Raw genomic sequence first — 18,601 nt, forward strand, 5'->3', positions numbered from 1 at the left:
AAGTTCCTCCTTTGAAATCATATGCACCTTTGTGTATTTCTTCCTTTCACATATACAAGGGAGGGTTAGGAGTTCAGGAGAAAATTTCCCTCAGTATCAACCCCACTGGATCTATTTTTCTTTCTCCGAATCTGACTCCTGAAGCAAATACAATGAACACCAAAACTTTGTACTTGTTATTCCCATCTCTCTCTCACTCCATTTAATTTTCTCACTTCCAGCTTACCCACGCCACCTTGCTTCCTCTTTTAAGCAACTCCTTCCAAACATCTCTTGCCCTTAAACAGCTTCAACTTTATACTTGCACACTTGACAAAATTTACCTTTCCTAAGTCCAAGTGGGTAAGAATTAGATGTTTTTTGTATCAGCATGCAGGAGGGAAAAGGCATGACGCGAATAGGAATGGCAGTTCCTATGTATAGCCAGCCGTTCACTTGCTGCCATAAACCTGCATTTTCGTAACTGTAACTCACACATCACCTGGGTAACAACCATTTGCAAGAATAAGTAGTTCTAAAAAGACACATTATTGTCTGAAGTGTGGGTTATACGCATCAAAGTTCCGTACATATTCCCCAACTGATTAAACGCCCACGTTTATTCTGTGTGTTTGTGCGCACACGTGTGTGAAATATCCAAACCATCACCTGAACAGTTAAATTTCACTGTGCCCTTCCTACAAAAACAGGACCATAATTTTGTATGCAAGATCCTCAGTCTAAGTAAAAAATCTCTAGTCCTTATTTTAATACAAGACAACTCTCCATCACCACTGTGCTCTACTTTCTACCTCATTTCATATGACAAGCAACCATCTCCATCAGTGTCAATCTCAAAATTCTGCTTGTCCTTTCCTATAAAACTTCCCTCACAATTTCTCTAAAGACTGTGGAAAAGCTCAATTCATACTGCATGAGAGGAGAAGGGATAACCTTGAATTGTGCACCAGTTTCCTTTTCTGCCTTCTAAACTTAGTAAAATGAGGGGAAAATCCAACTGGTTTGCCTGTTTGATTTTCTTTCAAATCTATACTAATCTGCAGTGATTCACAATTCACAGAGCACTTCTTCCTTTAATTAGAGAAACCTTCTCCCCAACATACTTAGGATCTACATTACTTGGAAATGATCTAAATCTTTCTCTCCTTTAACTGTTTTTACTTGTTTCTTATCAGGAAATGAGAAGGTAAGCTGGGAGGTCTGCCAAATGGTACAACCTTGTCTGTTTTGAGGAAGCTGGAAAAAGTGCAGAGTACAGCTGTCACTGCACAGGCAGAAAACCAACCTCCACGCCCCTGCTATTTCTGCCCATAGGAATGGTACAATTGATAGGGTTGACACAGTCTAACAGATGTAATGTGCCTCTCTCTCTTTACTGCAGCTTTTATTTTGGTAGTCCTCAAGGTGCTCAGTCACAGTCCATTGTGCTGAAGCCCACAGCTCTTCTACTACTGCCTTTATTAGAGTATCACAGAACCATAAGAAAAGGGCAATGCAGAGAAACTGAGGCAGTATCATACTGCATGAACAACAGACAATACCCCTCCTCAGCTATTTTTTATATATACAGACATAAAACAGAAAGAACGACAATGTCTCTGCACTTAAACTTGATTGCCATTCCTGTCACTCTGATAACTGAGCAAGTTTCATGTTTCATTAGTGAATTTTCTCATTTCAGTGACCCTCAAAAAAAAAAAAAAAAAAAGGCAGTGAAGCATAACTCCATCCTGCTTCACATTTTACATTGAATAATTTAAGAGCACTTCAACATATTCACAACTGTGCTTCAGAAATGTGTTTATTCTGCTTATTCAATCTCACTTAATAGATCAAAGCCACTTCTCTAGCAACTGGTCCACAACCTCACTGCTGCGATCTGATGGGCAGGACCTGGTTTGCTTCAATGAGAGCCCTGAAATGGCACTGTACTCCTGAGGGGTGAGAAACAATGCAGGCTCTAAATGAGGTAAAAGGAGAAGCAAACAAGGAAACTCTTCGTTTAAACTTCCATCTTTAAAGAAACAGTATACTTACCGAGGAACAAAAAAATAAATAAGCAATGTCAATTCTGTGAAGAATGCAAAAATCAGGATGTAACAGATCCCAATATTACATGGAAGAATGCTTCTTCAAATTTGTAATGACGTGGCACACAATGGTATATAGTCTCATTTAGATTACAGGAGAGAAAAAAAATCTTAAAACCAGTGAGTAATTGTGCATTTTAATCTAATAAAGATCAAATCTTATTATGTCATTGCACAGTGTAGTTTAGAGCACGTTGGAATCCTGTGCTTGTAAGAAGCCCCAAAAGCACCTCAAATGGAGTCAAAAGCACTTTGAACACAGGGGAGTTTAGTTTTTCTTAGGTTTCAGTCAGTGGGGTCGGGGGAGATGGGGCTGTTGGGATTGATTCCCCTTTCTTTTTCAAGATAAGTTCTTTGCTCCCCTTCAGAACAAGTCTTTCTTGTCTCTCAACCTTACATGGACAGGTGTGGCATTTCCTGCAATTTCATCACTTTACATTATCTAAGTCAGATCTCCCTGCTGAATTTAAGGTCTTGCCTGTGAGAGATCCTGTTAATTGCTCAAACATTGGTTCCATACTTGTATGAAAGGCAGCTTGGTGCAGACCAGGAAAGCACTCCTGATTCTGCCCCAGGAGTTATCCAGGGCACCTTTCTTCCAAGGGTTTACGGAACGTGACAACTTCATATTTGAAACATACAAACTTTGTTCTCCTCCAAAAACTTCTTCAGCTTCTGAAACTGAAGACGGTGGAAATCCCACCAGCATAGTCCCTGCACTGACGATCCCTTTCAATGGCTACATTCCAACACAAATGAGCGTGTTGTAACAGTGGTAACAATACGAATGGAGACTGCTAAAAGCCCCACGAAAACGCGAAGTTTCTTCTATTTTACCTATTTGCGGTAACTAAAATCAAGGGTGCAGAACAAAAAAAGAATTAGCTCAACATAAAATCTAAGAATTACTAACGCTGTATTAATAGCAGTACTTTGATTTCTACACTGAGGACACGTTCTTGGCACGTTGGTCAGTCTACAAGCTAAGAAAGAACAGTGTGAGCAAGGGATTTTTCAGATAGGAAGTCTGTGTTCTGGTTATACTGCATTCCTATGAGAGATCTATATGGGAAAAAAGCCCATCTCCTTTCACATCCCCTTCCCTACAGCTCTTCAAAAGTCTGGAAAGGGTAGTAGAGAAGAGAATTACGAAGTGCATGTGTTCTTTAAGACCAATAAATTCACAAAGCCCATCAGCTGCATATAGTCCTTCCCCAAATACTAAGATCAACTCCAATTACATTGTTATCTTTCACCAGCTTGCTTTCAGAGAGGTTCAAACCTTGAACTTCCTGAACCATACCAAAGAATCAGTTGTAGGGCCTCACTTTATTACTATTCAGAAGGATTTTTTATAGTTTTTTTAACTGAAGTCTTCCTATCTTTTCTACTACTACACAGCTGGGCCCCTGACACACATCAGAATGACACACATCAGAACAAAGCCTGGCAGAGTCAGTGGGCTTCCAAAACAATGTCCTCCACTTTGAGAAGTGTGGGTGTGGGGATCAGTATGAATTTCCATATGTACATTGATTGAAGATCAAATAAAGGAAAATAACCTAAGTTTTGAGACAAGCTACATTTATCACGCAACTCCTTCAAAAACGTTGAAGATGTTTCAGAACACTAAAATTCACGTGCATGATCATAAACCAGGTTTTTTTCACCTGGTTTAAATAAAGAATAATAGAGAATAAAGATAGCAAGTATTCTTTTAGGTAATTCATGGGATTGACATGCATTCTTGGGAGCTCTTTTAAAGATTTGAAAGTTGTAGGAACTGTGAACCTCTCCCCCCATAATTTACAAGATCTCCTCCATTATTTTTATTAGTGTTTGGAATCAACTTCCTCCCCAGGAAAGAAGAATTCCATTTATTTGGAATAAACTGACATCTGCACTGTGTAACTAACCATCCTGAGGAAACAAACCAAACTTGATATACATTCACATGTGACTTTTTAATCAAGCATGCAAAAGTAGGCTGACATAAGAATAAATTGATGGGTGAAGACAATAGGGAACAGCTACTGAATCAGAACAGTGTTCATGCACTGTAATTTTGAACTGTGTCCTTGGCAGTTTTCTGAGAACTAACTATTCCCTCCCAGAATTACACAGAAGTTTCTTCTGTACAGAGATATCACTGCAGCTCTAGTGGTACGGGGTTTCAAAGAACAAAACACGTTCCCCCTCAAATGCCTTAGTATTCCCTACACTAATCGATTGTTTCTGGGTTTTGGTGATAGGATTTTTGTTTGCGTAATTTTTTTAAGCTTTCTCTCCATTTCAGCAGCATGCCCTTCTTACCCTGTTCCATTCAGTGGACCTTTTTTTCTTGCTCGTAGTACCTAATCTCTCATTCAGAACACCACACTCTCCCAGTGAACTCTTGTACTCGGCACAACAACCTGTTTCAAATGGCTGCTAAATATCACTTTTCTCCTATCCAAACACATCAGCCTCCACCCACAGTATTTCCACTAGCTCACATTTCTTCTCCACATTTCCTCATGCTATATTCACCTTAAAGGCTGCAACAAATTCTATGTCGACTTGGTTTTGTGTCTTTTGATCTCTTTTCAAACCTCCAAGTCTGATAACAACCAACCCAGATTTCCATTTATTCCTCTTTCTGTTGTGTCTCCTCCATTTGTACTCACACTGCACCCTGAACATTAAGATCTGGTCCCCAGTACAGACTCTGTCAAGTCAGGTCCTCCTGGCTACGACCAAAATCAAGTGAAAGTAATACTTTCACAAGTGTTGTTTAAGAAGGCAGCAGGGAAAGATATTCAAATCATAGAACGTGCACATCTACTAGGTAACAATTCATCAACTGCTTGATCAAGATCAAAACTGCCAATTGTTATTTGGAAGCCTCAATTACCAGTTTATTAACTCAGGAAACTGTACTTGCTGCCAGTTTATTTGGCAGGCAGTTAATTACAAGTGCAAACTGAAGAAAAAAGTTCAAACAATGCAATTATTTTATGTGTTTTGACTACTGTTTTATCCTGAAATACTACTGTCATTTGAAAAATAGCATAGAACAAGAGGATGAAATCTTTGCAACCAACCTACTATAGTCTCAACCACATGAACATTTCATAATAAATCACTCAATTTCAAGCAAGTGGCTTTTCAGAACCAACTATAGTCATTCCATTTTTATAAAGCGCTGTAAAACCCTACCGTTCTCCATTTTCACCTTAAACAACAACATCATTTCTACACAGAAAATTCACATTCTTCCTGCTTTTGTTGCACATGACAAAACAACAGAAAAGACCAGCCCTATTAGAATTTATCAATCAATAGAACATTCTTCTTTGTGACCTACAAAAAACACTCTGTCCTGTATCCTGGCACTATGGAGCTCCCAGTACAATCCCTGGAAGGAGAACAAACTCTCTGTGGCATGCTCAGTACAGTGGACGGATTTCCCCCTTCCTACCCTCTTCCAGCTGTGATAAACACCAAAGCAAAGTCATGCTGAAAAAAAAAAAAGGAAAATAAACCAAATCATAGTAGACTTCAGCACAAATAATAAATCAAAAAGCTGTTCCAGTGTTATAGCAGGCAAACCACACAGTGGTAAGGACAGTTTGTGTACTGAAAAAAATATTTTAATAATGCCATATCTTAAGGAGCAGTGTTTGGGATTCCAGCAAAAAACCTCTCCCTTTATATAGCTCTTGATGCAAGGTTCCTTCCAAATAACCAAGGAATGCGTATCTGGAAAGATTTCAAGGTTCATTTTCTAACTACATAAACACAGTCAGGTAGCACACCAAGTTTTAAAATTACCTTAAGAATTTGTGAAATGGAAGTCTTCAGTGTGGTACAAAAATAAAATGTGATTTGATCAGGTATGACATCACTGTCCTGTAATCCCATATTTGAAATTACAAGTAATATTTAGAGAGCTAACCGAGCATTTACAGTAAATACTGTGCATGACATTCGAATCCCTAGAAACGGTTGGAACAAGCCAAGAAAATGTGAAAAAAACCCAACTTCTTCAGTGTTATTCCACGGCTAAATTTAGCTTAAAGACTATCTTCCTACAGAGTCAAAAGGAAGAGGATGTCAAACTTCAGGGCAACATTTTGGAGTAGGAGAAGAGCATGAACCCTTCTCTGTGCAAGACAGATGGCGTCAGGTATGCTGTGAAGGGACCCTGAAGGGAAGTAGGGGAACATGACATAGGCTCCTCCCCACACGTACTGTCCCTTTCCCAGGCCAGGCTGGAATCTGAACATGCCAGCATGCTCTGAGGAGTAAACATGTCCTGCTTCCACCTTGCTGTGTCTGGACAAGTATTTTGGGCAGATCCACCTGACAGCATGCAAAGCTAATTACCTCTCCCCAGACCCTAATAGGAGATTTTCGCATGGTATAGAGCTCCAAATTCTGGTGTTCCCACTGGATCCAGCCACTTCTTCTCCCTCATCTTAGCAAAGCCTAAGGTTCAAGAAAAAGAGGATGTCAAAGACCTGGAGGCTAATCCAGCATTACTCTGGCAGGACAACAGTTAAAGGCTTCCAGAGCAGAAAGGAGAGCTGGGGCAGGGGAAGAGATGAGCACAGAAAGGAGGGGATGACCCTGCTGCCCTGGGACACAAAACACGCTCTTGGTGATGCTTGCAGTATTGGGTGCACATTAAGCACATAATCCCACTTGTCTTAGAGAAGTCCACACATAACATGTACCAGACAGACAGACTTTTACAGGAGGCAAAACCAGAGCAATTTGAAAACACTGATCCAGAGGGCAGCAGAGAACAAGGAAAAACCTTGAACAGCCTTTTCCCCCCTTCTACTGCTTGCTCAAGGAGTATATGAAGATCAGTGTGACCACCTCCACAGTTTGGGGCTGTCCCCTGTGAATACCCCTATCTCCTCAGCTGCATTCAAGCAAGACAGCTTATGTTTCTGGTGCCCAGAGGTTTCTTGGGGGGGTTGAGGGGACCTTTGCACCCCCAATTTCACTCAGAGTCAAGTAACCGCCCTTTTAACTCACCTTTATAAATAGTACTTGACTTGATAACAACACAAAAAGGGGGAGGGGGAAACTTTCGAATATTTATGTACACACATCAACATTTTACACAACATAGTAAAAGTGAAAGCTTGGCACAATATCACCCAGAGAGTTTCTGGAACAGAGTTAGGTAGGACACTCAGCAATCTCCCACGAAGAACAGATAGAGTAAATGCTAACTTCTTGATTTGGATCCAGCTGGAATTTATTTACTTTTTCAAGTTTTGGCTACTGCCCATATTCATAAATACTTGTCTAGGTGATTTTTTAATTGCTTATGTGTTCTTTTGAGTTTTTATAAGCTATAGGAATTCTGCACACAACCAGATGCAAGTTTCCCAAAATGTGCAAAAGTAGTAGAGGATTTGGTGCAGTATTACTGCTGTATTGGAAATTAAGGCTTGTAAAAACTCCCAGCTAGAAACGTTATCGCTAAGAACTTCAGGTAGAAAAAACCAAACAAAAGCAAAAACACACACACAAACAAAATCTCTGCAGATATCTCAGAGGGAAAAGAGAGAGCAGCAAATTTTTCGAAAGCTGCTTAATTTGAAAAATAAACATATGGCTGCAGGCATAGAATTTGTGAATTCTGCCACACCACCTGTCATTTCCAAGTTTATAATAGCACACTACACAGTCCAAGATAACAAAAACAAGGATTTTACCAACAAAACTAAACACTCTTTGACCCAATGACTGCTTTTGCTACATATATTTCAGAGATCCTATCATCTTCCAGTTTTCCTGTAGTGCTTTCCCTCCCATACCAGTACTGCTAATCCACATGCACATTTGTCTGCGGGTCATCTTTCAAGACCAGAACCACAAAAGTGCATCCTCTCCTCTTTCCTGTAATATCCTTTCACATCCCTCTCCCTCTTTTTCAGTACTCCATACAGAAAGGCTTTTAACTATTATCTTGATACTAAAACCTAGACTCTGGTGCAGAGTTGAGATTCGTGGCAGAACCTGTCTCATCTCCTGGTATTTCCTTGATCATGCTTTTAGGTTAAACCCCAGAACGGCAAAAGTTTACATTCATGGTAAATTCCTAAATCCTCTTCTTTCTGACCTCATCTTGGCTAACAAAGAATACCAACAATCACTTGACATTACTCAAGGGCATGATCCAAAAAATACCTTAAAGTTATCCTACTGAACTTAATGAAACCAGATCATACCTAAGTCTTGTCATTCCCCTTTAAGGAAGGGGATCTATTTAATACTCCATCTTTTCTGTGTCTGAAGAGCTGTATCTCACTTTGGATGCACTACCTTGCTCCTAACCCACTGTTACATCCTCTTCTGATGATACTGCTGTAAATACCATCCTGTCTAATCATTTCAACAGATATGTCTTGACACAAATTTCCCTTCAAAAAAAAGATAAATTCCCTTACTTCATACCTTAATAGTCTCCCATTTGCTGTTCATTTGCCAGGGAAAACTCCTCAACAACAGCCCAAAACCTCACTAGATAATTCATTTCAAGCCTGTCTCTCTCTACCAGAGCACCTGTGATGTCACTTAACAGCAGCAAGACAGCTGTTATACCATAAATATTGCCTGGGAACATCAGATGATCTTAATTTAAACCTGCACTCTCTATTTTGCCGTTTTTGTAAGATGCTGTCTGTCATTTTCATTACTGCACATAGAATTCATGACACAAATTCTCCCACAATTACTTTATATATTTAGTTGGATTTTACACACATTTGTGATCAAAGAAGACATTTAAGCCTCAATTTCAGAAAGGCAAATCACTTCTCAGGAAGATTAAAGCTGGTATTTTCATCCTGTTTGCATCATGTCCATCTCTCCCACAAGAAGCCAAGGGTTTGAGCTAGCAAAATTTAGAAAGAAGGCCAGAAAACCCCCCCAGAAGTGCAACAAATTAATTGATAGAGACAAACAGACACAGGATTGCACAATTTACTCAAGTACGTAGCAGTACTCAAAATCAGAGTTAGCATCTAGATCTTACTGTCCAGGCAGCCTCAATGACAGTCAGTAATTGCATCTGCAGCTACAAACAGAATTGATGTTTTTTAAAACAGACTACAAAGAACAGAGCCATTTAATGCAGACATCAATATTTACTGTAGAAAATAGCCTTACATAATCAACAGTTTTGGAAAGAAAGGCTTGGCTAAATGGCCTTCCCCATCCTGACATTTGAAGTAGCTCTGAAGGGAAAGGTAAATGTTGATGAGCATACTGACTGCGTATGGTATTATATCTGTACACCAAATGATTAATTGGAAAATAAAGCAAACTTGTGTTTTCCTGCCTGTTCTAATGGAGACTCACAATGACCTGCCCACCATTACGAAGAGTCCTTGTAACTGAAAACTTACCAACAGCATTTTCACAATTTTTTAGCTCGAACACATTTTATGAAACTGGATCTTGGACCACTAGCTATCATATTTACCTTCTTCTCACAAATTTTCAGATGCAAATTTGATTAAAAATATTAAGTATCATCAATATTTCTGTTCAAAATTTTAAAGACTGTATTTCTAACTTTTACCTTAAGAGCACAGAAGATGCAAGAATCACCCATACATTTGTGCGTCGTGATCTGCCGGAAACTGCGGCGAAAAATGTCCAGGTGCCAGAGAACCTGAAACAGAAAAGGAGGCACAGCCAATTTTATGAATATATAAAATAAAATATTGCATAAGGTTCTGATTAAATTGCATATGCTGAATAATCCAAGAAGTATACCAATGACATCAGTGATCACCTTTAAAAGGAATGCCTTTTATCTAACTGCAAGTTGATGCTTTCAGCTTTCCTCTTTAGCTGTAACCTTCACATGCTAATTTACAGCATGACCTTCCTCTGAGTTTCTTGCCATGTGCTTTTAGATTAGAAAACTCGCTTCTTCATCCGTATGGCAGTGCTGGCTAAACAGCACCTGCTCTGACTGCTCCGCTGTGCTGGCACCAGGGCCGGCCGCTGGGCAACCACACCATGAGGCTGAGCAGAGCTGCCGAGGACACCCCACGGACTGCTGGGGACGAAACTCTTCCCTTCTTCCAATCCTACACAGCTCTCTTGTTCCGAGCAGAAAGCCCAAATGCCGAAAAAATGGTGCACCAACAGTATATACACTAGCCAGTTCATGCAAATGAAAACAGCAGAATACTAAAATCCGTTATGCCCAATATCATCATTACTACGTGTCCTCACAGGCCATGATTACTAACCCTAGGCCCGTTAGGGCAGTTATGCCTTTCTCTCAGGACAGGTATGGAGGTAATAACAGGTGTGTGACTAGGTAGGGTCACAGCACAGAAAAGCAAGCAGGCTTTTGTATGTTCTGCTAGCAACAATGAGAGGTGACATTTGCTCTAACAGCAGCATGGTATTTTATTCTTCAGTTTTACTACTAAATCTGTGCACTAGGGGGAATTATTCAAATTTGCATCTGTAAAATAGCAATAATACCCATCTCTGAAGTGTTCTACAGTGAGTTCTTCATGTATCAATGTGGTCAGCACTGGCTATTTCATCTCAAACTAACAGTAACTGGACTTTTCTGCAAACCTCAGTCACCAGGCTTTCAGAAGGCAGAAGTCTGCACTGCAAGAAGCCCTGACCTAAATCACGTCCTACCAGGCTCCGGACAGAGCAGCAAGGTCCAGGCTGGCATGTGACTGCCTAAATGCTTCATTAACACAGAGGAACCAAACTTCTTATTTCTGATGAATTTGCCTACAGCAACCAGCTAGAAAAAATCTAGCACCCAAGCAAAATTTGTGCTGGTTTCAATAAGTGTTTTCAACTGGAACGATTTGCTATTTAAACCACAGCAATATGTAATATTCAGTAAACACATTTTTAAATATAATCTGTAAGTTTCCCAAAACTTCATAATTGCCATGGCTGTGTTTATACTCAAACTACCCCTGTACTTAAGGGCCTGGGAGGCAACATAAGCCTTGAAAACATCTGATTACACACAAACATTGCTGAAGAACTACTGCAGACTTTACAAAAGGACAAAAAAATTATGTTTAGGAATGAGTCCAATTTTTTTATGTAATTGCCTTTGGAGTTTAGCTTGAATGTTTATAGAAATTCCTAAGAGCAAGGAGCAACAAACATTCGAGAGCATTTCAGACTAAGTGTTAAAAAATTAGGATAAACCCCAGAAGTATGTATTTTATGAAATGATTACCATCTTGCCTTCTTGTTTTTAATTCAGCTTTGATTGTAAGTACATTCACTATCCTATCTCTCTCCAGCTTTAGAAGAAAAGGGTTTCTGTAGCAGATTAAAGACCAGGTGATGCTTTCATCTCCACGAATGGCATGAAGCTGGTATTAGGATCTACTTAGTCCAGACCTAGGTACACTAACTCAATATTTGGAAGCAGCCAGTCGTTACACCTGACAGCTTAATAAAGGTAATTGATACAGAACATCACTGGAAACTTCTCTTTGCACTGTAATTTCTAACATACTAAGCCTATTGAGGGCCACAGGTACACATATCTGTACTGTTTGCACTGGGGCTGTATGGAAGCCTGAAGTTAGTTGAGAACCTGATTGTGCCCATGGGGAAAAAAAAAACAAACAGAAGTCAAACCCATGGCGATCCAGTCTGTGCTGCAGAGACAAGTCACATGAAGGGATGGAAACTGATGTGAAGGGGTTTTAAGCCCTGCTGCCAAATGGACTGAATCTCAACCATCAGATGTTCAAACCATCTAAATGGTGACAACACCTCTACAGCAGCCACACCACTTCACTGAATATGGCACAAGAAAAGGTTTTCTAAATCAAAAGGTAAACGCTCAGTCATTTAAATTAAGCTACAAAGCAGCAGCCAGAAAGAAAACTGAACTACATAAAACGGATCTTGTATCGTTATTATCAAACCTTGACTGGTTAAACAAAAAAACTGTATTTACTTTTAAGGAGTATGCATTCTGCAAGCTATGCAATAACCTATTATTTTAAAATAAATTTTCTATGTATATTTTTAGCTTTGGTTGATATTCTACAAGCTTACGCTAACAAGACATTCAAGTACAGTAAATGATGACTGTGTAAATGTTGTTGAATTCAACAGGAAAACCTGAAAATTAAAAAGCTGTTCAATAACTCAATCTGCTTTTCCAAAAGTAGCTTTATTCTGTCTAGGCCCACCAACAATTACGTACTCAAGTTTGGCTGACTCAATATTTGTTGCACAGTGCCTAGGAAAATACTGCAACAGACAGAGGGCAAAACCAGAAATATTCTTTATTCTGTGCTCTTACCTGTAGCGCACTATTCAGGAAGCAACTGTTCTGCCCTGGTTCATTGCTGAGACCTTTACTGGGTGCTATTGAGGTGGTATTTCGTGGAGTAAACATGCCCTGTACATTCCCCCGACCCACAGAAAAGTAATTTCTTTTCCAAGACATCTTCCCGTTTCAGCTGTAGAAAATGCAGGTTTAGGCTGGCAGAATAATTGACTTGATCAGATGCCTCCTTTCAAAAAATTTGAAACTGGAACAACAGCCAGACTTCCTCAAACAATAGTTTAAACAGTATTTATCCTTTTGCCAGGACTCAAGGAGTTTGCTTCTTCTAAATCCAGCCTGGGATGCTATTCTTCAGTTGCTGCTTATGCATGCGACAACCTCCTTTAAAAGCAGCCACACAACATTTGCAAAGGGAAGAAATCCACAGTTGTGCAAGTTCATGTTATGCTGCTTCTCCCTTTTCCAAACAGGCAGGAATTCCAGAGAACAAATGGCAAATCAAGGAGGTCCCAGATTCAAGACGAAAAAAACCAACAACTTCCTCCCACACCCCCAAAAACACAGCTTCTGTAATCCTTCTATAATCCTCCTGAAGAAGATGGGAAAAATCCAATTAGCAAGGGAGCAAAGAAACCAAAACACAACCTTGGCAGCTCCCTTTCAGTTACATGTATCTTGGGTGATGAAAGAGACATTCTCCTCACAGGGGAAAAAAGAAGTAACACCAGAACTTGAGAGCGAAGAGCTTTAAAGAAGCAAGAAGTCTCCGATACAGTTCGAATTCCGCATGCGATCTTTAGAAACTTCTCCCGATCCTCCTTTTGCAATCGGAATGCCCAGCTCTGCCAGAAAGCCTGAGAGAGAAAAATAATCAAAGGCTTGCGTCATTTAATTACTCTCTTGGTTTTGTGGTGTTCTGCCAAGACCAGTGTTGCCTCACCTCCCACAATACACTGAATCTTCAGAGACAAAGCAAAAAATCTAAACGTTCCTCCGCCCAAAAAATAAAATAATATGGAAAAGAACAGTGGATTCTGAGAAAAGCCTGTAAGAGCAAGGCTTGGAGTATGTCGGAAAGGTTAAGAAGTAAACTAGATTAAAAAAATAAACTACAACGTTCAAGTGAATCTCATGGCAGTAGTCAAATATATCCTTCACAATCTTGTAGTGTTATTTTTTAACAAATATTATTCATTCAAAGAGTTACATGAGGATTTGTGGTTCTATGAATACATGCTAGCACATTCTCCACCCTAGAACTGGGATTTTGCGCTGAACATGGAAGGCACAAGGCTCATCCCTGACTCAGCAACCCACTGCACTCTCCAGAAAAAACAGTCTCCAAATTTCCTTCATCGGAAATTGTGCGTACCTCTAAAATGCTACTTAATCTACGTACATGGGATATATGGTACCTTATAAAAGGCATAGAAGCTTCCAAAGAAGCCACAAAAAATTTTCAACAGAAAGTGCTCTTCCCACAACAAGTTCACTTTTTCCCTCATCTACAAGAAACTGGAAAAAAATTATTTAAGCAATTCCTAGAAACAGGAACTACAAGATTCGTGGCAACACTTTTTTTTTTTAAGTTCTCTCAAGTGTAGTCCCAAGTTTACAGAAACTAGCATAGTATTTTCCAGGGACATTCCCAATGACATCAAGAATTATACAACTTTTGACACACATAGTAACTGAAATTAGCTATTACGGCTGGTGTGAGCAGGACAACTCTAATCCAGAAGTATTTAAGTATTAATTGAAGCCCGAAGTCACTACAAAATAGACATACGTAGGGTTTGTACATCAGCAAAAATTAACTGAGGGTATAATGCCTTATGAAGATACCCCAGGTGAAGGCGTGTTCTTCACCTTCCACACAATTATAAATTCTTCTTCTCCTATCAAAACACAAAGAACTTCCTAAATACCTGCAAATGTGTTACATCAGCCTAACACATTCCCTTCTATAATACTTCATTTGTACTTCTGTTAACCCCATTCTACAAATATTAATGAAGTCTCAGCATTGCTGTAAGGCAGGCAAATACCTGCTCACAGATGAGTAGTCCTCCCAGCTGCCATTGTGCCGTGCAAAATTTCAGACGTGCTTGCAAGCCTGCAGACACAGACCATTACCGTGCCCGTCACACAACATTCCTGAGTGCTGAACTTACACAGGAGTCATTGCAAAGCAATTTCAGCCTCAGCCCCCTTTCTTTGCTCAACCCCTTAACGAACCATGGGCCAACCATACCGCGTGAGCTATTCAGGGATCAATTTAGGCACCTCTGCAAAGCAACGCCATATGCAATAGGTGCAGCGGCTAAGCCTGTGTGCCACAGACGCAGCCGAGTGCTGCGTGTAACGAACTGAGACAGGCAGGCTCTGTGCTGCCTCACAAAAACCACTGAGCCAAACACTCAGTATTCTTTCCACAGCACCTACAGACAAAGAAAAATACAATCCAAAACCTTCCCAAGACGCACAGCTGAGAGCTGCACCTATTCAGTGGACTTCAAGTTCAAAACAAGACTCTCCTCTCCAAACAGGCTGGAAAACTAACTTTTGAACACTTTTTGAGCAAACTGCATCAGATGTGACAAAGTAAATAAACTTTTTTAGTTGATTTTTATTGTCTTGGAACAAAATTCAAGACTAGAGGCTTCGCAGTTCACCTCCCACTGCAGCAAGACTACTTCAAGCTGGCCCAAACCCTCCCAGTAACCGTGCAAGCTTAGTACCTGCACTGCTTCTGCACAGGCTTAGCAGAACTGACTTCTCACCACCATGACTGCTCACAGAAGCACGCTCAGTTTACTCATGGCTACACGGCCTTTGCAAAGCTAAGAACAAGCAAAAAACACTAAAGCTGGTAACCACCCAATTAGGACAAAACCAGATCTCCAGATCACAGCTTTGCACTGTGCCAACCTCTAAAAAACTTAGCAATGAAATATAACAACTCATATTACATAAACATTATAGAAATGTTTTAATAAGGAGATAAGATGAAAAACAGATAAAGAACATACAATAAAAAAGCAAACCCAACATTCTAGATCTTCCTGCTGCTTTGTAGCAGCTTCCTTCGGGAAGGAGGGAGGGCTCCCAGCCACGCAGACAGGCTCAGCAGATGAGAGAGGCATGGGGCATCACTCCAGCAGCACAACCCCAGAGCAAAGCTGGCCACGGTTCAGCACGTACTTCTGGCCTGAAGAAACCAGTCTGTCCTTTGACAGCAGAGCACAACAATCTACAAGATGCACCACGGAAGGTTTCAAGACCCATTTTATCCCCCTGTTCCCTTGCTAAATCAATCACACAGAAACATCTCAAGCTGCATTCTTTGTTCTCTGGCAAGGCGCCGCTATCATTGTTCATTTTGGGGGGTGAAGAGGAGGGGTGTGTGGAAAGTAACACCCCTCTCCCTGCAGTCTCATGTAGCCAAACATTTCAGTCTGTTGCTTGAGCCCCCAATCCAAGCATGTGGCTGAATTAGAACACCCCTGTTTAGGAACAAAGATGCTTTCATATGGCACTAGGAATGGCTGAAACCACCAATTAAGTATTTTTCAAACTATTAAATAAAAGCAGAGGTCTAGAATTTGGTGTTTGTTACCTATATTTCTGAAAAAACTTTCCAAACACAGAACAAAGTAAATGCTTCAATGTGTGAATGTGTCTGATTTTAGAGAAGAGATTCCTTTACCCCAGTATCCTAACACCTATTCTGATGGTAGGGAGTAGATAATTGGTGTTGAGGGCAAATCATGCCTTCACAAGCTGAAAACCTAAAGAGGTGAGAAACAGCTTGGAAATCAGGATCTTTTGGATAACAAGATAAGACAGAGTCGTCCAAGACAATGGATTTTGTTGAGAGCTTTCGCCCAGATGGCTCCTGAGTTTGACTCTTTCAGTGAAGAGGGACAAGAATAATCCCACGGCTGTTCTCAGCTAGACGGAAAGTTTGTGAAAATGGAGGCTTGAGAACACACTTTCTCAATGTACCTGTAATGATGAAAGTATTCACAAATTTCTGCATGGATTAAAATATATTTAATTGCAGACGTATCAGTATTACAGTCTTCATTGAGTTTAGAAGATCCCAAAAGATAATCAGCTTTGCAAGTCAACTTAAATTTGATCTTGAAGGTAATGAAATAAAGTACAGGGATGGAAAAACTTCCCAATACCAAATAACCATGAGGGTGGATGAAGAAAAGACTGAAGAGGGCAGTGACCTGACAGAAGCAAAAGAAGGTGATTTCCTCCTCTTGAGGATGTCTCATCTTTTTGAGATTCTCAGCTAGCCAGAAATACGAGACAGATGTATTTGCTCACCTAGACAATAAAGGGCAACTACAAAAAGGTAGATTTACATTCATCTACCCTACCAAGAATTTTTTCACAGTACAAACAGGACAACAGAGGGGAAAAAAATCTGCTTTATGCATACATTTCTCAGCCTTGATGGCTCTACTGGGAGAAAGGGGCAGGGAGGAGTCTGTAATGCTTCTGTTGTCAAGCTTGCACCCATTTGTCAGTCTTCCTCTTAAACGAAAAACGTGATTATCTGGCTCTGTGCTACTTGTGCCTACTGGGCGGAACCAGGAACTGGGAAGTGACAGCACCTCACAGTGCCACTGGTGCCCACAACAGACTCATACTAGTCTTCCTTGTTTTCCATGTGCTATTGCACAATTCTCAGTCCCTGAAGTGTTGTAAAGACAAAGGTTTGAGTACCAGAGACCTTAGACTATCTTCCCAGTGCCTTTTTGGAAAACAGTTTGCTAAGGTTAGGATAAATCAGACACCAGAGAAATCCTTCCGTTTACCGGAAGGAAATTATCTGAATGCTTGGCTAAAAGTTGCTGATAAAGACTATCAAAATGATCTTGGAGTGAAGACTAAAATCACATTTCCCCAAATCCATGGATGTACTTCTTCAGAGAATACAGATACAGCAAGCCTGATCAAACACTACAGGTTTCTCCAGAAGATACAGTGAAGGCCATTTCTGAGAGATCACCTCAAGATAATGCAAACGATGCAAGACTAGAGAGAACAGCAAGCAAAACTAGCATAACAAACATTATTTTTGGACACTATCACTGTACTTATACAGCCTATCTACCAACAGAAGAAACTGTAGTCAAAATACTGATGGGTCAACTGCCTTTTAGGAATGCATTTCCCCCCTGTGGCAATGTTGCCATTTCTATAGATAATTTATGCTTCTACAGTCATAGGAAGAAAAAAACCTGACCAATTTTCTGAAGAAAGAATATGTTTTTATACCAACTTTCCAAACCAACAACCAATAAACCATGAAACATGAAAACCAACCCACTCTACATTCCTGTTAACTGCTCAGACCAACAAGAGGCGTGGTGAGACCACATTCTGCAGAAACACTCCAAAGTGACACTCTGTAAGCTGCTGGGGTCAAGTATAGCTTTATACTGCATGAAAATACTCTTCATAGCAAAACATTCTCCAACTTCCTCATCCAAAATGCTTATAGGTTTTATAAAACTCTGGTAGACTGCCTCTTAAAGCAGTGTAATGAAATCTTGCAAACACTTACCTAATCTCAATCATTTGACTTTAAGCCTGACAGTCAGCCAAATCTATTTAAAGAGCATATTTCACAGTTATAAAAAAAAAAAAGAAAAAAAAAAAAGAAAAAGAAAAAGAAAAGAAAAAACCACCCAAAACCCAGCAGAGAGCCATTGGCTTTGAAATGCAGAAGATTGTCCTCCAGGGTAGTCCTAGCAGTCTTTTCTGCAGCCCTTTCTGAAATAAAGACATCAGGTGATAAACACCTGTGTTCTGTGCTAACTGACAACCACACAGATTTCTGTTCAGAATAATGGAAAAGTATGTCACTTATCCTATTCAGTTACTGAGACAGTAACGTAGCTGTGTCCAGACTTTCATAAAACAGTTAAGAGGAATCAAAATATCCAGCTGCCTCTCAAATAATGAGAAAAGCTATTAAAACCCATCTGATAAGGAGCTCCAGTACAACATGACAATTATTCAAAGGCAAATTATAATTAAAAATACATAAAATGTCCAAACACAACTCTCAATATCTAAAGCCAGCATTACAGCCTTTTCTGATCAACAATTATGTAACCTGCAAGATTATCCAGAAGTTTCTAGAGTAAAGCATATCTTCTTAAAGACT

The 18,601-nt window shown here is 40.0% G+C and overlaps 1 protein-coding gene across 6 annotated transcripts in view; it reads right to left on the minus strand.

Annotated features, from left to right (window-relative positions):
- Positions 1-18,601, minus strand: part of USP54 (ubiquitin specific peptidase 54) — a 92,618-nt gene that overhangs the window by 33,797 nt on the left and 40,220 nt on the right. For all 6 annotated transcript variants that reach the window (XM_066191413.1, XM_066191414.1, XM_066191415.1 and 3 more), the window contains exons 2-3: positions 12,421-13,262; positions 9,679-9,771 (exon numbers count right to left, since the gene is read on the minus strand). In XM_066191413.1, the coding sequence (XP_066047510.1) occupies positions 9,679-9,771; positions 12,421-12,567 (240 nt within the window). In that variant the 5' untranslated portion in view covers positions 12,568-13,262. The remainder of the gene's footprint in view (positions 1-9,678; positions 9,772-12,420; positions 13,263-18,601) is intronic.

Source organism: Chamaea fasciata, unplaced genomic scaffold, assembly GCF_029207755.1.
Source record: "Chamaea fasciata isolate MVZ Bird 193981 ecotype frontalis unplaced genomic scaffold, bChaFas1.0.hap1 SCAF_9, whole genome shotgun sequence".
NCBI classification, from domain to species: Eukaryota; Metazoa; Chordata; class Aves; order Passeriformes; family Sylviidae; genus Chamaea; species Chamaea fasciata.